Raw genomic sequence first — 24,066 nt, forward strand, 5'->3', positions numbered from 1 at the left:
ACGTACACCAAAGAAAAAGGATGGTGCTACACAAGGATCGATGTTGGAGATTACGGAAGCACCGGAGGAAAGAGACAACGGACAAGCAACTCAGGACACGCAACGGGACGAGGCACCCGTGATGGAGACCAGCATTCTGAAGAATAACGAGACACGCCAGCTTACGATGTGCCTTGTGGCTTTCGCTGTTGGAATAGTAGGCATCGCCCTTCTGGTGCTAAGGAACAACTTACCGATGTTGGTGTGCGGTTGTATCTTCTTATCACTCGCAGGCATAGCTGTGTTCGTGGCCGCCATCTGGCGGTGCTACGACGCCAGAAAGTACAGCAGTATCGGTATCGAGTATGCCGTTGCCAGGACGTCGAACACGGACGACGTCGAGCGCGGGCCAGGAGAACAAGCAGAGGCTGATAGTTCAACAGTGTAACTCAGTACTAAATGCATTTAATTCGTCCGTTTGTTAGTCCCCACAGACAAAGTCCGGGAGACTTATAGATTTTTTCGTGTGCGTGCGTCCGTTCACGCAAATAAACAGAGATGCCAGGAGCGATTTTTTGCAAACTTAGTACAAGGATTACTCCCTATGTCATACACATGCACGTCAATTTGTTTTGTGATACGATCCAATCTGGCCGCGTGATGGCCATTTTGTTTCTTGTAGTGGATGTCTACAGCCAATACGCTGGCAGCTTTAGACAAAAGTCTTTCAAACTTCATTTCCATTTTTATCACAAACCAACACTGAGAATTCACAAACACATTGCAGCCTTTGATCAAACACCCAACTATTTCTAAAATTTAGCTGACTAATTCCGTTCATACATTAGACATCAACTACACATACAAATTAATACCACGTTCTCTGCACCATTTTCTGAACATATATTGACCAATATCGCTTCACCATCAGTTCCATCAATGGTTTCAAGTTCCAAATTCATCAACCAAGCGGGGGACTATGTCATTGACAATGTCTTGTTAAGGCCTGGTAATCACTACTTTATAAAGAAAACGTTATTTACCTCCATCTTCAGTTTTTGCTCATATGGGCAAATCAGCTGATTATCACAATAGATAGCAGAACATTTCTTCTTTTGGTGAGTTTGAGCCATGCGTGGTTGTTAATGAAACTAAGAGAAATTGAGATGATTTGAAGTGGGTCAAAGGGTTAAATTTACCGCCAAAGGCAACGAGTAATAGTTAAATGGACAGTCCAAAATACTTATAATATATTGCAAGTTATGTCAGTATTTATGACAGTCATTAATTTTGCAAAGTTTACCTTCGAGTCCCAAGATCACGTAAACGTTAACACGCCTTTTTGGAAGTTAATTACTTTATTCCGCAAATTTAGTAGCTTTGCTTTCATATCTGCAGATTACTGCCTATCTCCAAAACAATTGCGCTTAATACTGATATGCTGTTTGAAAAAAACGCGTATGTTAATACCATCATATCTATTGATTGGATCTACTGTCTACAAAATGACATCTATTCGGTCACGCTTTGGGCTTATTTGCCTAAATTACACCATATAACTTTAATATAAGCTTTCCTTTCCAAATGTAAGTAGGCTCAATATTTTTAAATGCCGGTTTTCATTTTGTGAGAGGCAGCAGAGTTAGAATCCATCCGTGTTTGCAATTGTGCATATCCAGCATCAACTCGACGTACCAAATGCGTTCAATTCCCGCCACCTCATTACGTCATACGTTTCTAGATAGCCACGCACAAGAGAATCTTAAATTTACATAAAATGACATCGACCAACTTTAACATTCGTCCGTCTGCGAAAGCACGGATAAAGTATATAGCCCGTCGCTACGCGCAAAAAGCTGACGGGAATGGGATTGGCATTAGCTCATGTCGTCCCTAGGGGCGCTCTACGAGTGTCGCGGACAACGTCGTTTAATCATTTGGGTCATAGGGATCGACAGCAGATTATAGGGGATGCAGTGAAAGTAGGGCAAACGAATCAGAAGATGTTAAGAAAAGAAATGTTTCCAACCTCACTACTTTTATTAAAATATTTTAAGCGCTCGAAACTGAAAAAGTGGTATTCTGAGGAAAAATATTTGATTTGCTTGTGCTGCCAAATCAAGAAAAATAATGTCAAATATTTAAACGCTTCAATAATCGCATGTTTTCATTTTGACCACCCCTGCTAAGACGTTATTGTTCATCTCCATAAAATCGCGGATTTTTCCCCAATAGAAACTGTCCGGAAGGTTCTCTAATTTTCCTTTCTCTTCACTGGAATGGTTGAAATGGTTGATGGTTGAAACAGATGATATTGATCTCACAGGCGACGCAAGGCAAATTTCAAATATCGAGCATTGACAATACATCCGACATCACAATTTTATAAAATCGATACATTCTGCCGTACACGGTTTATCCAATTATGAAAATTAGCTCAATGTCAAGTGGATCTTGCACGGTCAAATCGATCACTAACACTTTAGCCATTAATGTACTGTGTGATTGTCCATCAGCAGTGGGCCAGCTGTTCCGCATTTCACGATAAAGCCAATCGGGTGCGTCGTGCTTTCTTTAATGTGGTTCCACTTAACATCGAACTTCGTGAACCACACTGAGATTAATGTCACGGTCAATGTGCGAACTTGAATTATACACACAAACAATACATAGATGTACATATATATATATATATATATATATATATATATATATATATATATATATATATATAATGTTAACTGTAAGATGTAAGACATGTACGCATTTATATATGTATATATATATATATATATATATATATGGTAATATATATATGTATATATATGAATTTAAAAGTATTGTGATACTTACATCTTACAGTGAACATTATATATAATATATATATATATATATATATATATATATATATATATATATATATATATAATGTTCACTGTACGATGTAAGTATCACAATACTTTTAAATTTGCAGTAGTTATTCGGTTATTCACAGGATTTGAAGATTTTTCGATGATATAGATGTCATAAGATTTTTTCAGATCGATGCAAATTGTATAGAAATTAAAGTGTGCTGATTTAAGACATTCCCTCTGACGTGCAATACAAACAGTGTAATAAGAAGTTTAAACTACGTTGTTCATATTTTTTCCATCGGGTTGAAATTGAATTGACATGGTTGCCGCCGGGAAACATGTCTGTTGTAGCAGGTGGGAGTTGTGTATATTGGGCATATGTAGAACTATCACTGCTATGTGAAATCTGTAAATCTTTTACCAAAGTTTGAAAAACATAATGGATGCAATACAGAACTAGACACATTTTAAGTAAGAATTTATTTCTTTGTATACATAAATACATATATGTGAAGTTTCATGTAGAGCATATTTTGCTTCGTTTTGCAGTTTAGATATATGAGATTGTACAGGATTAAGTTCTTTCTCTGAGGGAAAATGAAATGTAAACTTTGCACATAACTTTATTTAGAAATTTTAACAAATCTTGTTTTCTAATGAGGCTGACGATGACATGCACGGGTGATACACGGGTGGTGACGTAACCTGACAGATCCGTTGCCGGACGCTCCCTACGCTCCCCTCCTAGAGAGCGCCCTCAAGCAACGGATCTTTCAGTCTAGTGGTGACTGTAATCAACATATTAGGTATCTCTCTAATGTCTCTACAAATCTGGAGCTCATGTGAAATGTTCTAATTTGAATTAGTATATTAAATATAGTACATTGGTTTTAAAGTTGAAGCTTCTAAGAAGCAGTTTGCTCGCTGAAGTCGTGGAGATTCATTCTATTCCTGGTTTGTTTTAGTAACATTTGCTCGTAGCGCACTCTTTTTTCGCGATTTCATATTTATCATGGATGTGAGATATTTATTTTAACCCGTCCAGATTCAGGATAGTACCAGTATACATTTTCTCCATGCAATTTTCAGCCAGTACCATTCAGTTACTTTTATAATGAGGGTATTTCGCTATCACGTGCGATGTGGACCAACCGCTCAAAATGCCACTCAATGCACGAGTGTGGCTGACTGCCACTGCGGGCGCCATTGTTTAGTATTCATTCCTACAAAAAATACTAGACTCTCTCTCTATCGACATTACGATAGTTTTTAGGTCATAACTGGGAAAAGTTGCAAGGAGAAACTCTAACCCGCTTTAATAATTTCTTATTGCCATAATAGAAACTGTATTTCTTTTTCAAATTGTATTCGATTCAAAGGATAAATAAAATTAATTTTAATCCCAAATTGCAAAGTCAGAATTGACCTACTTGAAGCTGCAATTCTTTATTGACAGTAATTTATAATTCACACATTTGCATCCAACAAACACAGTCCGAAAAGATGTCGTGGTCATGACTTCCTCATGCAGTGTTTTCAACAATAACATGACTGACGTCATAGTTTCAACGCTACATCGTACTACTGTATACTGTATAAGCCGATTGCCTTCGGCAGCAGCCGTCATTGTTAGGTGATGTCAGTGTATCTTTTCATTTGACAACTTGGTTTCGACAACTGAGTACTAACTACGACGTTTAACGCATGCGCATGCGATCAACCTTATCGAAAGTTTTTTGCCACTGACAGATCTTGTGTCCCGAACACTGCTCACAGCGAAAACCTCAACTAGGGACTTTATGTCAGAAGTTACATAATATGGGCACCATGGACACTGCAACGTGACGCTACTTTTCGTCATCCTGCGACTCTGTTTGATCGACCAACTATCTTGTGCGACGTCAACACCTGGTCTGAATTTAATTGCTATAATAGTAACTATATTGCTGCACGGACTATGCATGTATGCGTATGTATGTATGTATGTATATATGTATGTATGTATGTATGTATGTATGTATGTATGTATGTATGTATGTATGTATGTATGTATGTATGTATGTATTTGTACTCATGAAGTTATACATATACAGAGAGAGAGAGAGAGAGAGAGAGAGAGAGAGAGAGGGAGAGAGAGAGAGAGAGAGAGAGATGAGAGAGGAGATAGGCTTTGTTTGTACGGCTGTTTCTACTACCAACAACTGTTTCTACCGTCTACATAAAATCGTAGAACTTTACACCAATACAATGACCCTCGGTGATATTATTGAGAAAGGTAGTTGGAATTTATAAGATTCTGAAAAGTTCAAGAAAGTTTGATGGCAGTGATGAATTATGCAAATTCGTGTCAAGTACAGCATACTCAACTTTAGACTCTCTCACAGCCCCTCGTCCGCTACGCAGCTCTATCCTCAACCATATGGTGATGCGCCCTCAACGGTCTTTCTAGCAAGCAAGGCTCACCGAGCCAGCCGGTTCTGTGACGGTAAGCATATGCACATCTGTGACACACATTTTGAATTTGACCATATATGGGCATATTTAGATAACAGGTGACTGTATACCTTTATGGTAGAACGCGCCTCGGGGACAGATATTCAGACTCTCAAACTTTTACAATTCTTTTCTGATCTACCACTTGTGGGGGTTCATTTCAAAGCTCTTGGTGTAAGAAAACTTTTCATCGGCTTAGTTTTTCGAAAATCGAAAATTTTATTTTTCTCCATCGAGTTAAATATACGGTAAATTTTGGGTAATTTGTTTTTCTAGTACCAAAATTTGCACGATGACCCCCGATTTTTATTCTTGATGTAATGAGAGAATGGCTGAAATTTTCATTGAGGAAAGTTTGAGCGAAAGTGTTTCACTTTCGAGGCGCATACTACCTTAATACATGGCTCTTTTACTTACATGCAAATCAAATGCATATCTGTGACACGCTTTCAAGGGCGCAGAAGGCACTTATCATCTACAAAACATACGTAAATGATTATAAAGTATGAATATTATTAATAAAATCAGATTGGCATTTGATCAGGGTTGATCTTGCTTTCCGTTCTGTAGTACTTGAAAAATCAGAGTGGAGGTAGAAGGCGACTCGGAGACAGATATTTGGACTCTCAAACTTTTAGAATGTTCTTTTGGCCCTACCGCTTGTGGGGCTCATTTTGAAGCTTACGGAGTAAGTAAAGTTGCCAGCGGTTTATTTTTGTGAAAATCAGGAATTTAGCCCCCCCCCCCCCCTAGAGATAACACAGGGATGGCGACCATTTTGAATTTCAAATATCGGTAATGTCGGTTGAGTTTATTTCTTTTTTGAAGAAATGGTTGAAAGTTGGCTTGAGGAAAAACTTAAGTCGGTGAAAGTGTTTTTTCTCTCCAAGAGCTTTAAATGAGCCCCACAAATTGTAGATCAGAAAAAAATTGTATACATTTGAGAGCCCGACTCTCTGTCCCCGAGGCGGTTCTACCTTAAGTCTTTATTTTCGGGGCACAAACTACCGTAAGTTTCCTTTCCGTTCGGCAGCGCACGGGGACGTCACTGAATGCCTATGGATTACGCTTGACACAGCCGTTTATGTTGTTTGATACCATATCGGACGCGCCGTAAACGGCTATGACAATTGTAATCTCTTTAGTGATTTTTCAAGTACTGCAGAACGGAAACGAAGCTCAACACTGATCAAATACCAATCAGATTTTATTGATAATTTTCATATTCATAACTATTATACAATGAGAACTACATATTTCCAGAGAACTCTGAAAAAGAACAGGAAAAAGATGGAAAAAAAAAACAATTATACCGACCTGCATACCCAAGTTTGAAACAATCTCGCCAGTCGAGTAGATTTTGTTTTCTTTGACAAGTGCATATTCTGAGACTTTTCTTGCTGAGCGCCCTCTCTGACAAAGACTTGAAAAACCTTACTATCCTGTCACATGTGAATCCCAGTTTACCTTTGGTCATTTCCAGCCTTTTAATTTCCCTTCAGTTTTCACATATTTCACGGGCTAATGCCATCGATCGACATTTTCCTCTCTGAAGCCCGCCATGAAAAGACCGCCATCTTGACCTATCACAGCAACCGTAACATTAAGTGCTCAGAAGCGAAAGATTGCACGTGATTTATAACCATTAAATTTCCCTTTTCAAGAAAAAGCATTTACTCGCGAAAACACTCGCTCCATAATAACACTCACATCAGCTGCTTTGTATTTCTCCATCATTCAGTGGGTTCAGAAACCATGCCATCGTCGAGCTCCAACGCTTACAAGCAATCTCTTTTCAGAAGTAGGCCTATCTGTCTCTCGTTATATATAGCGATGTCAGTGTGTGCGTCCAGAAATACCACTTAAGGTAGAACGCGCCTCGGGGACAGATATTCATACTCTCAAAATTTACCACTTGTTTTTATATTTACCTCTTGTTGGTGTTCATTTTAAAGCGCTCGGTGTCAACAAAATTTTCACTGTCTTAGTTTTTCGAAAATCGAAAATTGTATTTTTCTCCATAGAGTTAACACAGGATGGCGGCCATTTTGAATTTCAAATATCGCTAAACCTTGGGTAATTTGTTCCTCTATTACCAAAATTTGCACTGTGGCCCCCGATTTTCATTCTTGATTTTGAAAGAGAATGGCTGAAATATACCTTGAGGAAAGTTTGAGCAAACGTTTAAGTCTTTCGCTATCGAGGTGCATACTACCTTAATATGGGAGAACAAAATCCTACTCCTTGCATGTTTTCTTGGTTTAGTTTATAAAATGTTCTTTATTGACGATAAATTAGAAAACAATCTACATCTGTAACAGTCAAATAGAACGGACGAAGAGAATTCCCTTCTACAGAACATAGTTTATATCTCATTCCGTTGAATGATACTATTATAAACGACAATTTAGTCAAAACATTGATTGGTTCATAATCAATTTCTTCGGATTGGTATCTTCGAGCTAAGACATCGACGAAAACTAAAATTACCCGTTTGTGATTGACGACAATTTTTAAAATCCATAAAATGCTATTTCAACATCGACCGAGTTTCGAATTCTTTACGAATCAGCAAGAGTAAAAAGCTGCTATTTCAAGCATTAATTTTAAGTTCATAGTAAACCATTGTCTTCACCATAATTTGTTTCAATTCGATGAGTGGTTCAACGAGAATTGGACTACAAATCCTGCTCTCTGTGTGTATGCGCGCGCAGGCCGCCTCGTTGTTTCAAAAGAGAATGGCTGTAACCTTCGATATATTTAACGTTGATGTTTGCTGAAATAAAAACACCTTGTTTCTCTCTATCGAGCATGTTGAAATATTAGCTTTATAAATACAATGCATTGTTAACCATGTGAAATATTATTTCTGACAAACAAATTTTAGTCTGAACTCAACTTTGATTGTTAACAATGAAGACATCTAAAATACAGGCTGTGTTGACAAGTTCAATACTAGGCATTTGACACGATTTCGGACGTCGAATAAGAATCTGTACAATACATATATCCACAGAAAAGAAAACAGTCACGACAAACAGTCTCGAAAATACGCATAACGTTACAGCAAATTGAGCTTTAGGTCACCATTACTCTCATCTGCGTTGAAAAGAGTAGAGTATCAAGTCATTGTTAGCACGGGCGCGAAGCCATAATAGCACATCGAGCAGATTGTAATCTGGCAGTTCAGCTAGGTCGGTACCTTTGAAAGCTCATGACATGTCTTGTTATCGTGCCTGTCAGAGCGAGTGAATGAAGTATTTTTTACGGTAAGAGTGTCTCGTTTAGACCATAAAAGGCTGAACTTAACTGATTCGCAGTCTGTAATGTAGAGCTACGACTTCTTTTCAACAACACTCAATTTTCAATAGAGTTGGTATGAGGCGATAAAAAACACCATCGATGCAATTCTAAAATTCAAATGAGTTTGCATTAACAGATCAAATCGGCGCTCTTTCTCCGTGATTGCGGGTCAAATGCTCTGCGAAAAATGGAAAGACGCTCGCAAGAAAAAAATCAATATTTCGTGCGTATATGAGAGGCAAAACAAATATTATATTATCCAGGCTCATCAAAATTGTATTTTATTTTCTAAGATTGTTATCAAAGTCACGCGGTTTTTATTCATCGTTTACAGAAACAGGGGGATGTGAATTTAATAATCAAACATAGCTGCAAACATTGCTGCGTCATAAGTTTTTTGTCTTTTCCTGCCATTCAGAGCATATTTTGATGATAGAAGTAAATTTAAAAATCAGACGTACTCTGCTTCATTCCGTTGATGTCGTGCAAGTATATTCGTATACGTGGGTCGCTGGCGATTTGTTGAAGTTTTGTCGATAGCGCTGAAAATCACGGACTTTCGAAATATAGTACGCTGTAGTATATGGAGAAGTTTGCCAGGGCGACTGTGGCCATTGCTAGTCATACCTCTTAGGTCAGATCGATGTGCTGGCGGGAAATAGCGTACCTTGACAGGCGAGAATTTGATGCATCGAGTTTTAGTGAGCAGCAGACGTGACAATCGATCTAAATTGCTCGCCATAACCTATAGAGGAACGGATGCCGTGTTGATAAGAAACGATTTCCGTTAGTCACTGGTGCATGGTCTGAGGAAGGTGCCAATGTCAAATGTAAACTCAATATACCTACCTGATAATGTACATTAATTTACATGTGATCGTTATTTTTATAATTGCATATATTGTTGGTAGCAGAGATTGGACAAGAATGTTTTCGAAGAAATGTGGCGTTCCCATGCTGCATTTTGAAATCTTGCACGGAAATGCGCCCATCCCTGGATTTTCTGCAGCTCATATTACAGAAACAGACTCGGCAGTTTCACGATTATTTTATTCTAACTTGTAGTATGCTCCTCAAAAATGAAAAAAAAACTTTTGCTCAAACTTTTCTCAAGGAATCTTTAAACCATCGTCTTTCAAAATCAAGAATAAAACTCGGGGGGGGGGGGGTCATCGTGCAAATTTTGATACTAGAGAAACATATTACCCAAAATTTACCCAATGTTTGAAATTAATAATGGCCACCGTCCCTGCGTTAACTCTATGTGGAAAATCAAATTTTCGATTTTTCGAAAATTTAATGTTTTCTTACTCCAAGAGCTTTAAAATGAACCCAAGTTGAAGTTGAAGATCAGAAAAGATTGTAAAAGTTAGAAAGTCAGAATATCTGTCCCCGAGGCGCATTCTACCTTAATTAATAATGTTGTAATCCTATTCAATGATGTAGATTTCAAAAAGAAAAACATCCAATGAAAGCGACTGTCAAAGGTGCAAAGACATGACTGGTTAAGTGACAAAAATATGAAGATGCACGATAATTCATCAAAACAAATTGTGAAACTGCTGATTCAACATTCTGTGAGGTTAGAAATACTCTTCAAAACACGATTGGAACTAATTTGGGATAATTGGACGGTGAAGTAATCTACAAATCTACAAATGTAATCTCATCTGCTTTTCTTTTTTCATTACACACTTGTTTTTATGAGTAATTTGCAATATTGCAACATTCAGCTATACGGCACCTACCGCTTTTGCGAAATTTGAAAAATATGAAAATCCAATTATCCCTAATTAGTTCTAATCGTGTTTCAAATATGTCATGCTATCTTGAAATCTAACACTGACACATCGTTGTTTGCAAACGGGTTTCAAAATGGCTTCTTGTACCGAACATTTCGAGAAAGTGTCAAGGATAGTATTTTCTTGCATTTTATAATCACTGTCAGTGTTAAAGTTTTCGATACTTTGCATGGTCGTCACGATGACGACGAAATTTTATGGAAAAGGTTTGAGTTGCTCTGGCGTCAGCCTGTATGTTCGTCTGCAGCTTGTCGAAAATAGGTTAGTGATTGGAACATTGATTAATTACATCAATCTATTCTATCCTGTAGACGCCGATGTAAAGTAATTGCGCGTATGCTTGTCTGGGGAAGAGGCGGACGTGCATGGGTTGATGAAAAAGACTGCATGAGTATAATATGAGTTAATACTAACAGACAGATATAGAAAGGCATATTACAATCTTACAGGGGTATGGTGGACAAACGAGCAGATAGATCGTCAGACAGGAATTGATGGCATGAGATAGTCTGACACTCGGAATGACTATCGGAGAAGACATTTGACAAGTAACACTTAGAATGCGCTAAATGTAACTAATTTTGATTCCCTGTGCACCTTTCACAGGGTGGAACAAGAATACTGATACTTAACGGTAAATGCACATGATTGACGAGTCTATTAAAAGTCAACCTCGTTTCCTTGAGTACAATATTCTACGACCTCATCTCATGCTTCAAAATATAATTTTCGCCCAGCACATCGATAAAAATATCTGACACATTTCATCGATTAAGCTTTAATTATGATCCTAAAGTCGGTGGACTTCGATATAAATTGGCATTTGATGCATCCATAGCGATACCATCAAGTGTGATAGTCCAAAATCTCAAATTACTGCCGACGGCACTAACACCGTGACAGCAAAATGGAAACCCGCTGACGATATGTCCTGTTTAAAAAGTGTCCTTTTAGATCACTCATTACTTGTTCGTCGTGCCGCTGCACGTCAACGAATCGTGTCTGTGGTATCTTTGCCGTTCAGATGTATTAAGTGTATGTAATAACGTCTCGTAACAACGTAATAAACTTCGAGAAAGGGGATTGTAATCAAGGAAGCCGAGAAAATGTGCGGGAAGAGACGAATGCTAGAATTTCTAAGAGTTCATCTTCCCGCCATCATGGGTTTATTCTGTCGGCTTTCAGAATAGCTTCACTCGAAAGTTCCCATGGTTAATCAACAGCGTGAATTTTGATCACTATTTCGGCTTCAGTAAGAAAAAATCCAGGTAAATCTTTGATGATTCCATCTCTTTTGACCGATTTCACACTAATTTCCCCTCTCTTCAAATCGTCCGATCCTGTTTCAAACATCGGAACAGACCACTTGGTCATAGGTAGGCGGGGTGTCCTTGGTGTGTTCTGCTATGTCGGTGAGGAGAATGTAGTCGCCGCCGCTGCGGGAGATTCCCTCGTGGTAAGGCACGATCTCCTGCTCCTCGGCCAAGCTCTGAGTGTCTTCGCTCCTGAAAGAGTGAATTTAGACGGAGTTAGTGGGTCTTGGAAGAGTGAATAGCTTGACAGGGAGGATGTCGACAATGACAGATGTTTCAAGCAATGTCTGTGTATTGGCTTTTCAAAACCTTGAGAAGGAAATGCGTATTAAACTGGTCTCTGAGATTCTGCGCATTCCGTCATCTGATCGAAAAATCGGCGATTTCCACATTTTGAAAATGGAAATTTGTGCGCTCTTTACGAACAACATTTCACTCGTAAACAGTCCCAATTGACCATTTTCATCGAACAAAGCGGTACCGAGTGGCTTCAAGCTAGAACTTTCATCAACAATATGACGTATTCTCTACCTTCTCAAATTGAAGATTTTCTAGATTCTCGCCATCTGACTAAGAATGGCGTTCGATCGGCTGGGGTATATGAGCCTTCAATATTCCTAAATAACTTTTACACCAAGCTCCACTAATCTTTCTGTATGTGTAACGTTTTAGCGGCAACTAGAGATCAGATTGGCTCAGATTTCTTTCAATCGACAGTACCCTATCTCTCCTAATACCTCGGCATACGGTGGGAGTTTGAACGCCGTAATCTGAGCCTCTGTATCCAAGGCAACAGATGGCCAGCACCGCCGTTAATGCTCCTCCTGAAGACGCGAAGCCGATAGATGTTCAGTTTACGGACCGTGATATTCGCAGCTTTCCCCGGGGCAGCGGCGCGTTTCCATGACAACTTCAGTACTGGAAGTTAATAGACTAAGCTCGAGTGACGCTATTTGTCAATCAGTCGTTGAACTGCCGCTCGTTGGAACTGATCTTGGCTTTCTGATTATCCGGCAAACATATTTTGTAGATAATTGTACAAAATACCATCTATTTTGGTAAGATTACGCCGACTTACGGCAGACACTAGTTTGGTTTTGCTGTTAGTCGTCATACCTCATCCAACTCCGACAGTACCTTGTGTGCAGACACCGTAAAACACCAATAAGAAATCATTGTACATGATCCCCGTGGCATATTTCATATCACTCGGACACAAGAAAACGGCATACGGCTCATTTTGCCTGTTTAGGCTTGTTCAACCTGGCCTGCGATTACGTACACCGCGAGATAAAAGTTCGTAGGAAGAAAACCCTAAACGTTGAACAAAATGCAAACACAAACTGTTAGATCCACAGAAGCCCAAGCTGCATGGGTTTTACTCGCCATGGTGAGGGTATGTGTGTGTGCTGCTTGGAGAACGTGGCATGCAAACGATAATGTGTCCGACACACATTTTTTTCTGCGAATGCTGAGATGAATACGTCGCGCTATATGCTAGAGGCTGTATTCAAATTCTCAAAACGTGAAAGCCAAAGCACTGCTTTTCAATAAGGTAGAGTCTCTTTATCGGCTTTCGAAAACGACACTGTAGGTCAGGCTTGTTGCCCACTGTATATTTTGTGAATCAAATGTCAGTTTCTCTTCTAGTTTTTCACCGTACGTACGTCAGTATACTTTTTTACGGATTTTATCATCGATCGCTCGCAGGAAACATAATAGTTTCTCATTTTAAAGCTTCAAAATGAATAGCTTGCGAAGTAAGCGATACAAAGTCACATCTATTATATTGACTCGCTCGGTCAAATATTACGCTGTTTGATGGACACCTATAGATGTTCGAAAAATGAAATTGTATCCAGGTTACCGCACTGCCCTTTGTCAACGACGAAAATTGGAGGAAGCGGTGTATTAAGTCAACTCCCTGTTATCGTTCGGTACTGAGAAGTTTTTACCTTCCTGATGACAGCAAATTTAATGACGACAACCATATATTTAAGATAATGTGCACCTCGCAAGTGATATACTTAAACTTTCCATCCATACTCTTTTAGAATCAAGAATACAAATATGATGGCATCACTTTGCAAATTTCTGTATCAGAGAAACAAACTACATGTACCTTAAATTTACCAATATTTGAAATTCAAAATGGCTGCCATTCCTGTGTTAAGTCAATGGGATATATTTTTTGTTTAGATTGTGCCTCGGACGCAGATGTTCGGAATTCCTAATTTTGTATATTTTTTTTAAAATCGAAAATTTAACTTTTGCCCATAGGGTTGTAAACACAGGGATGGCGGCCATTTTAAATCTCAAATATCGATAATGTCAGGAAATATGTTTCCCTTGTACCAAACTTGCACAGTGACCCCCTGACTTTCATTATTGATTAAATATGAGAATGGTTGAAAGTTTCATTGATAAAAGTTTGAGCAAAAGTCTAATTTTTTTAATTTCGAGGCGCGTGCTGCATTAACTGGCGTCCTTAGTCAAAGAAGCGTCGACAAATTTAGAGTTGGTATTTGTTTCATGTAATGAGCTGGAGAGAGAAGAAAAAAGAGTGGGACCGAGGACCGAGTTTGTCAGGGGCGAGAATGAATGACTTTAAAAAACCGAACGACTCGCAACGATAGAAATTTACAAAGCAATTTGAGGTCATCAACATATAGATTTCGTCTAAGGTGTTGGCATGTGTGCTCGTTAAAGGATTTATAGCGGCGTAATGTCCGTTTGACCCCTGGGACCACGCATATTGCGGTCAACTGATGAAGCTGCATGAAGCGTTAGAGCGATCACATCAGGATCTATGTTTGAACGTCAAGTTTCATGTTGATCCCACAAAATTCATGAACAATACAATACAAGATCGAATATAATCACTGTAAACAAAATCATCATCATCATCATCATCATCATCATCATCATCATCGTCGTCGTCGTCGTCGTCGTCGTCGTCAGGACAATCAACAGCAGAACATCACCATTATCATCATCCAAGATCAAGCCAGTCTGGCTGCAGAAGTCTTAATTAAACAGTCAAAGGGCCGGTAGATGTAACATTTCATGGTTATGTTCCTACAGGATTTTGGACGTTAATTTGCAAGTATTTGTTTATACCACAAAACATGCAGTATTGTGACACCAACTTTTAGCTTGCCAACACAGCGTTTGTAAACAAGCACTGTAATTGTTTACATTTGAATTCTAGCCTGACCAGAATTCACTTGCCAACAATAACAATGCAGTCTACATATGTACAGGCTGAGTTGTCAAGCTGAACGCTGTATTTTAATGTGCTTTGTGCAGTAGAACAAGAAACTGTAGTTGACGTGGAAATCAAAGTAGTGAAAAATCATTAAAAACACAGCTAATGGCCCTTTAAGGATTATACGGCATGGGTTGGTCAATGTCTACTCATTCAGATTGAAACAAACACGAGCGGATAGACCTACCTACCTACCTACCTACCTACCTACCTACCTACCTACCTACATACATACATACATACATACATACATACATACATACATACATACATACATACATACATACATACATACATACATACATACATACATACATACATACATACATACATACATTCAGAGAATAAATGAAAATAAAGTTCTATCCCTATCGCAAAGAGTAGGAAATTTGGCTTCTGTCTTGAACGTAATGTCATTGACAAACGTTCTTAACGTCAGCGAACAGAGTTTGTTCGTCAACGTTTCTGAGTACTTTTAGGTTTTTTCGCCCGGGAACTTCATTGTACAAAGTATAGGACGTCATGACCGAACTGCACATGTCATTTGCATATAGGCTGCGTCATTCTGTGATGAGAATCTTGGTCGATTTTACGTGCCAGCTAATCGGATCATGCACTTTTCCCAACTCTTTAACGTTTCTCTGTGTAAATTGAGCGTAATTGGAAGGGAATTTTACCTTTCAAAATGAGCTAAATGCGTTTTCCTTTTCACCTTTAGCGTAAGAGCCACAGGATGTTGTCAGGTTGACAAGTCTACATTGGAGTTAGTAAGCTGTACGCAAAACTTAATAAACAAGTTCCAAAGGCGGAAACTATGTAAGAGAATCATTATAGTTATTGAGTGGAGGAAACTGTTTTAATACAAGATATTTTTCGTTTTTTAAATTCTATCCCTCTAGAAACAGCATTCAGATAACGAAATCAAGTCTGCATTTATTGAGGCGTGGAAATGTGTCAGACAAGGGCACGCGAGAGACGTGAATTTTAGACAAGCCTGCTGACAAATGCGAAGAGTGTCTCAATCGGGTGTCGACGTTTTTACTGTTGCTTGTTAAGCCGGCAGTAGAGAGAATTTTAGATTTCTAGTTGGAGGCAATCAAAGGCACATACACTTCATTTTTATAACCTGTGAAGGCTGGTCCATACCTTATTCCTGTTCGGCATTCCCGTTCATCACAATCTATATCATTCGCGTCTGGCGCCACAGTCGGCACACACAGATAGGTGTTGTGGAGTACATCTAGTTGTGTGTTGTCGGTTATCGTCAGACTTTCGCCGTCGTCTTCGTTGTCATCGTCGCCCGAGGCGCCGTTCCCCCGCATGGAGGAGAACATTCCTTGGCAACACATTCCCATTAAGATGAGGAGTCCGAAACAGAAGAGCGTCAGGCCCACGGCAAAAGACGTCTCGTCCCCGCTGCTGCAAATAAACGGTATTCCCGACAGCGAAATGGCAATGCCAATCCCTGCCATAGTTAGAAGCCGGCATTCTGTTATTGAAGTCCTTTTTGCTATTTCCCTCGGATTTATCTCTTCCGTCGACTCAGATCGATTCTCCATCATATGCAACTGTTACCTTGGAGACAGATTACAAGAAAAGAAGAGAAGAAGATGCGAGTGCACGTCAGTATATGTAAGACTATGCATTCAGCGGCTGCCTGGGAAGTGTCCAGGGAGTTAAAACCAGAATGATGTGACGAGAACTGCATTGACAAGGACACCCCATCAGTAGAGCAGAATCATTTGCAACCTGTGGGTGTAAACCGCCATGGCTGTCGCAAGGGCTTTATGCATATCGCGTAGGCTTATCTTTACAAACACAGCGCAAATTGCTTCCCAGAACTGGTTATTATCATTTTGCCATACCGAAAACACTTTGCTAGAGTCGGTTTGTTGTTTCGCGCAGCCAGTTTCGGAACAAGTAACACTTAATTGGAGGGTCTCATTAGACTCAAGAACCGGGTTTAGAACACACAGAATGACGTCTCCTCCGCTGTATTCCGCTTGAAAAGCCTTTCAGTTTCCCTACCATCGTTATCAGTTAAATTATGAATTACACAATATCAAACGGGTAAAGATCATAGGTCAGAGTGATAACAAGATCATATCACCTCATGGTGAGAGTAACGAGTTATTCATGATCGTTGCTGATTTATTGTCATCGTTTATCATCGATCAGTAGCGACGGACATTTCGAAGAGATAATACTTATTCCTGTTATAGACCTTAAGCGTATCGAATCAAGAAGTATAATCCCTGTAAAAGAGAGTACAGTGCGTATCTTTTCCCCTTTTTTGTACTATTTTAATTGTTTGTCTCCTTCGCAGCAAAATATTGTGTCCCAATAGAAACATAAAACAATCCGATCAGTTGCTGTAGAAAATGCAGATAAGTTAATGTAAATAAATAGAACAATACATGAATAAATTAACGATTCGTTTCTTAACGTTGTCCCTATACATTTGTTGTTTATTACAGGTAGAATCCATAAATTTTACTGCATTTTTCATGATTTCTGTTCTGTCTGCAACATACAGTTTCTTGTTCTTCTCCTAAAATTGTGCCGAAATACCTGCTGTTCAGCTAGTCAACACACAGGCTACGTGTCAATGTGTGTATGTGCTATGTGTCAACAACTCAGTTCTATTCTGCAAATTGTGAACAGAGTGAACACAAAAAACCCAAACAATACAAAGAATTCTTCGTATTTCGACATACTTTTGGAAGAAAATTCGGGATTTGTTTTGCCGAACAAAAAGAAAGAATCGTACACATGATTGGAACTAAATTGTTGGGATAATTGGATTGGCACAATTTCTGAAGAATTTTAGAAATTTATCTAATATCACACCATATTTGCTTACCATCTTTTAAATTTTATTCAAAATTTACGATGCTGTTGAAATGTTATGCATAAGAATCAGTGCATGATAGTATTTAATGCAATATTGTTCAAAATATTTAAACAATATGCATATTTGAATGAAAATATGTGAGCTAGCTTGTCTGTTGTTTCTTTATTACTGAAATACTAGTACTAATCTCAGTTTGTCACTTTGCCTCAACCAAAATTAAGTTTTTCGATCGATTTATAGTTAAGTCAGTCAGGGTCAGTTAAAATGTGCCCTGACCCAATTTAATTTTTATGAAGCCCTAAATTCATGAAAAAGTCAGGGACATTTCAAAAGTGCCCTGACTCAAACGTCGTCAATTACAGAAATGTTATACATTTTGTCTCGTTTCTTTATAACATTTACAAAAATAACCTTTTTCTCATAAAATGAATCCGATGAGAGAGGTATGAAATAATTGTTGTGTTTTCGTTGTTTTGTTCGATGAGAACAATATTTTAAATTTTACTCTATTCTATCATTTTGTAAAATTTCGATTTTGTTACACTTTCCTATTAATTACTCTCATCTACACCCAATTAAGTTCCAATCGTGTTCGTAATAAAATGTTGCGGCTATAGTGTCTCTTTAATGCAAGATAAAAAGTTAATAGCTGGACTTAAAGGTATACTGTCACCTGTTCCAATTTTGCCACAGTTACCATGGAAAGAGAAAATCTAACAATCACAGATTCTAAGCGGGTGGCCGCTTTTTAAAAACAGCGCCCTCACATGGGCATTTTGAATACCAAGGAACGCCACATTGACCATATATGGGCATCTTTAGATTACAGGTGACTATATACCTTTTATAGTAGGTAGATTATAAATCACTGTAAATTTCGACTTATTATTTTCGTGTTCCAGGAAATATATATTTATAAATATGTTAAAATAAATAAACCCAGATGACATATTCCAAATATTTAGCTCACACTGACTTATATATATGTGAAATTCAAAATGGTCGCCATTCTCTGTTCAGTCTACGCTGGAAATTGCAATTCGTGAAATTAGATGATGAGAAAGTAATTTCCTTACAAAAATTTCCAAACGCATTAACATAAGTTTAGATCTTGCGACTTCTCAAAATTCCGAAAATGTTTCTATGTGTCGCTGTCTGCCTGACATGAATAACCAAATACACAAAATAAGGGGCGCATTCACAATTTTTTGTAGCATGTTAATAGTCTGTGCATGGACTATCGGACATGAAATTGATCGACCGAAATTGCCCCGGTAATCGCTCGTGGAAGCGAGTTCAGTGAATTAAAACTGTTACAGGATACCCTGCGTGTTGCCTAATGCAAACGCAATCGGCGAAGTGATTAGCCGTTCAATGAAATTTGAGAACGCGTATCGGGACTATCATTGCCTGACAATGACGACATTTTATTCGGCAGTGCCATGGCTACAAAGCTCTGTGCGTTTGTCGTAGAAAAGTGATAGATGGTTGGAATGATAGACGATCTAAGGCACATGTTTTGAAGGAGGTCAATCTGTATCAAGCATCAAAATTCAAAACAGTTTATGAATAGATAGAATTGATATGGTTGCCAGAAATAATTACAATACAACATTACGCTGTATCCCTTCCAAACGAATGACAAATTAATATTTGGAGCTAAGTTTGGAGAATAAGATTTTATAGCAATGTTGGTTGAATCAGCAAATTTCAGCTCTTCTTCGTTTCTTATATGCAATTCAGTGTTTTTATGGGTAATTTGTAATATTGCATCTTTCAGTCATAGAGCATCCAACACTTTTGATAAATTTGAACAATTAAAAGATCATATTCTCCCAAATTAGTTCCAATCTTGTCAAGCTAAATGTACAATTATCTCGAAAAAAAGAGTTTTTTAAATATTAAATTCTAGTCTGATCAAATTCTTATTTTAAAAATAATCTGGAAAATGAAAGGTGTATGTATCTTTTTATATGAATGGTTTTAAACTTTGAACCAACCTGCAGGCTGATAGCATCGCAAAATTTGGGATAACATGAACAGTGTTCATTTATTTGACAATGTCCTGTTTTACCAGCACTATCTAGGGCAGATTTCAGCCCCGAAGGGAAGACTGTTCTCATTTTGTGTCTTCGGCAAATTATCAAACCACTCCGCGTAGACTAAATGTTCACATAGATAAACGCTAATCTCTTTACATCAAGAATACTCACGCTCGAATTTGCGAGATAAAAATATTTTTTTAAATTGCCATCGTGTTGGCACACAGTAAATGAAGAGTCCGTATGGATACATAAACAAAGGGTCATTGGTTAAAGTTAAATTTGCGTTTTCCTTTGACTTGATCTGTTCAAAAATATTTTAGTGAACTATGACTTGATTTTATATTCAACTGTTAACTTGATATACGAGCAGTATATTATGCTGGAAAAACAGGTCAGGTTTGACTAAGGATTGCATGACTTATTTCCTTGCGAGAGCTATCGTCATTCTGGTTAATATATCGGTTGTAGCTTCTCGAGGCAAAAGTTGACGCATCTGGCATTTGCCGGCGTTAAACTTAATCCGAGTCAACGAAACCTGTCAGGGCGAAGGCACTAAAAGAGTTGCATTACAAGTTAAATGTACCTTTTTTCCCGGCGAGATAATTTCAAATCGCTACAATTACTGAATCGGGTTTCCGCTGTCTCTGTGTCGAACAGCAAGACGATACAGACAGACATTTGATCGGCGAACCGGCGAACCCCATGCGGAATAGCGTCAGTCCGAGTCGTGAGAGGGAACTGTGAATTCAAACAATGGCCGAAAAAAAGTAATCGACGGTGTTGATGAATTGCAAAGCTGTAGTGCCACTGGCTATACACTGTGTTGACTCTGCGCGCGAGTAAGTGAAAGAGATTTCACAGTTAAATTACACAGTAATGTGAATCGCGTGATTGTATACCCCATTCTTGGCCTGGTGGTCGACTTTAATCTGCGACAAATTACAAGTATGATAGCTATCTGAACCGTCGTTGTATATCGGCTCGGCAAGAGAGAACAAGTACAAAGACAAATTACTTTTGCAATTAACATGGCATTTTTTACAAAATTAGAGTGAAACTTTGGCCCGCGAGTGACAAGTTGTATATGGTGAAAATAAAAACGATTAATCTATACGATTTTTCGAGAAAGAAAAAGCTGTAAACGACTTTATTCTGCTTTGTCACTGCAACGGATGTTACAAACAATTACGCAAGAAGATAATTTGGCAAAATTGGACAAAAAATTGTACATATTTAAATCACATTACTATTACAGCAAAACAAAACTGTTATTCCATAAATCTGATACCTTACTCCTGAGTTTCTGATTTACTGTTTCGAAGAAGATGTTTTGAGCAACCAATTGCAACAAAATAGCCGAAAATGTTCACAAATTCAAATGTCATCATCACTGGGGATATAATGTCGTATTAAGAACCGTAAACTAGAACGGGAAGGCTGTGAGGCAGATTATCTCAGAAAATAAGAGACTTTGTTAGAAGAGATGAAAAATTGAAAGATAGAAAAAACGCTAAAAAGGAAGGCATCCCAGCAAAAATGTATGTAAACTATTAGAGCATTTGCTTCATCTTAAAATGAAATGTTGACACTTATCAGGGAAAAAACATACATACGCCAATACGCCATTGTTTTAATCATGTGTCAAGCCACGTCGGCAAAACTCCAGTCAATTTTAAACCATGCTCATGAAAACATTCAACTTACCTAATCTAGTTACATTTAATGGGTTCGATAAAGTTGCTCTACACACTATTGATGGACGGGCTGCACACATACACACACACGACTTACATTATATCTATTGATGACATTGGATCCTTTGGAGTGCCTACCAAGAATACAATGCACCTTAAGATTGAATGAAATTTGTGAGACCCGGCAGAGTGGTAACAAACAGGCAAAACAATGCAAGTATTGTAGATTTAGTAATTCGACTTAAAGGCGGAGCCTCCCTTTAAAAAGACGCCAAGGTATGGCGGCGTTCATTGTGTAAGTGGACACCAAACAGGCAACACGCGGGCACACGCTCCAGAAAATGCCACTTTTAAGTTTTCCCCGGCCGCAAAAACACAGACAGACTGCCAAGCGGTCAGCGCAAATTTGATGCCAATCGAACCCTGTAGTTATATTCAAAGTCTAACGCGACTGGAAGACATTTTTTAGGAAATTCGAGCGTTTGTGTTGTGTTTGTGGTGGGGAATCAATGACCGTTGGCGATTTGAACCGACCGTCAATCAAAAGCTTGCATAAACTCTGTTTGCAGGATTAGCAAAATGTGACAAAAGGTGAGATCAGGCTGTGTAATCAATGTTATAGAAATCAAACATCGTACAGGCCAAGTGTTTGACTGGGAGGAGAACTCCACTAATGCGAGAACCTGGGATTGAAAAGTGCGGCTTTAATTAACATTTAACATGTACCTCCAATAGTAGCATGCGTAACATCAATAAATCTCGATACTAGGCTTAACTGGATAATTACCACAATCTATGTTAAGTTCTTGCAGTGAAACCTTAAAAAACTATGCGGAAACTCATTACCTATTCCCCACAATTTTACCACGTTTTGGTACTTGAATGGGAATGCCTGAATAGAACTATACTGTCCTTTATGGTTAGTGCTCGATAATGAGAAAAAGTCTGTCTGGACCCACTCCTACATGTAAGTGTCATAGTAAAATAAGATGAGTACGGTACACACTTATTCAGGCTTCGTCATATTTCACAACAAGTTAAGGAGGCTTTAGGGCAACAACAAGCCTTTCAGACGTGACTTGATGATTGGTTCTTGTAGCAAAAGACGTTTTGCTGTCGCTCGCGCACATTCATACCGTTATTCATACTCAGAGTTTCTGAAGAAGTACTTACAAAATACCATGATAAATTATTTTTTTTCGCCAGCTAAGCGTAGGCGCACCACCAACTACTTCTCTTTCGAAAACACTCGACGATCCATGACTATCACGACAATTTTGGAACTTCAAAATCCTGTGAATACGTTAATTTACACCCTCCTTTACAAATCTTTCTCTCTGAAACTTAGGTTGTGATGACGTTCGTTGGATTTTAAAGAGTGTTAATTAGCGCAATTTGAATGCAAATGTTCACAATTTGCAAAAGGCACTTCAATAGCAGAAACAGTTATGGCACAGCACGATGTGCTCAATTTGCAACGAGTGTAATAAGACAGTAGAGTACAGTAGAGTACAGTACGGAGCAGTAAAGTCCAGTCCAGTCCAGTTCAGTAGAGTACAATAGAGTACAGTACAGTAGAGTACAGTAGAGTACAGTACAGTACAGTACAGTACAGTACAGTACAGTAGAGTACAGAGTAGAGTACAGTACAGTACAGTACAGTACAGTACAGTACAGTACAGTGCAGTGCAGTGCAGTGCGGTGCAGTACTCTTACAGTGCCATATGTAATATAAAAGCACGTAATTGCATATTACGTTTTTTCTACAGTTTTTTGTAGTGTATACTGCCGCTGAAAAATGGTTTATTGTACTTGGGCCTCAGCCCAAGTACATTTGTTTTCATTCCGTGGGAAAAAACTCTGTAAGGTATAACCATTTCTGGCTGAGACCAGGGAGGGCAAATGTCTTGGCTTCATCTTTCTTGGCATAATAAATGGCGTAATGATGTTAACTGAATGGAAGTGCTGCGCTCAGCCAGTCTTGATAAGTGAGATGTGAAGATTAATGCTTCTCTATCTGAGTTTTTGCCACAAAATCTTCTGAATATAATCAAAATGTGCATCGAAATGCAACAATTAATGCACCCTCCGTTTTCTAGGCGAGGGCACGACCCTTGCTACACCCACTGGACGAGCCAAAGTGGGAGGGGTAATTTCAGTTTGGTCGAACAAGAGGGCTCGAGACCAGAATTTAACATTTAAACTTGAAACATGTTTAATCGCTGACAAGATGTGGACTAGTGTTAATGAAGTAAAATTGTGAAAAGGAAAGGTTTTATATCCCGGACACAATGAAAAACATTACGACTGGAAACTGCACCCCCAGTTGAGAATAGTAATGCCCACAGCGATGGAGAACACTTATCCTTGAGCTGAGAAAACCAGACCATCATTTCGAAATAGAGCTGCAGATTCGAGAAGCTCGTTCAAAATAGCTAGGTACACCCCATAAAGGGGTGG

General features: G+C 38.6%; 2 protein-coding genes across 4 annotated transcripts in view; one reads left to right on the plus strand and one right to left on the minus strand.

Moving 5' to 3' along the window:
• Positions 1 to 2,716, plus strand: part of LOC139151065 (uncharacterized) — a 14,121-nt gene extending 11,405 nt beyond the window's left edge. For both annotated transcript variants that reach the window (XM_070723591.1, XM_070723592.1), the window contains exon 2: positions 1 to 2,716. This exon is cut by the window's left edge and continues 228 nt beyond it. In XM_070723591.1, the coding sequence (XP_070579692.1) occupies positions 1 to 427 (427 nt within the window). In that variant the 3' untranslated portion in view covers positions 428 to 2,716.
• Positions 2,717 to 7,590: 4,874 nt separating this feature from the next.
• Positions 7,591 to 24,066, minus strand: part of LOC139151067 (uncharacterized) — a 33,466-nt gene continuing 16,990 nt past the window's right edge. The window contains exons 2-5 of one of the 2 annotated variants that reach the window (XM_070723595.1): positions 22,310 to 23,417; positions 21,617 to 21,846; positions 16,160 to 16,588; positions 7,592 to 11,937 (exon numbers count right to left, since the gene is read on the minus strand). In XM_070723595.1, coding sequence (XP_070579696.1) covers positions 11,778 to 11,937; positions 16,160 to 16,575 — 576 coding nt within the window. In that variant the 5' untranslated portion in view covers positions 16,576 to 16,588; positions 21,617 to 21,846; positions 22,310 to 23,417 and the 3' untranslated portion in view covers positions 7,592 to 11,777. Of the gene's footprint in view, positions 11,938 to 16,159; positions 16,589 to 21,616; positions 21,847 to 22,309; positions 23,418 to 24,066 lie in introns of both variants that reach the window. The other variant, XM_070723594.1, reaches the window with a different exon arrangement.

This window comes from Ptychodera flava, chromosome 15 (genome assembly GCF_041260155.1).
Source record: "Ptychodera flava strain L36383 chromosome 15, AS_Pfla_20210202, whole genome shotgun sequence".
In the NCBI taxonomy this organism is placed as follows: domain Eukaryota; kingdom Metazoa; phylum Hemichordata; class Enteropneusta; family Ptychoderidae; genus Ptychodera; species Ptychodera flava.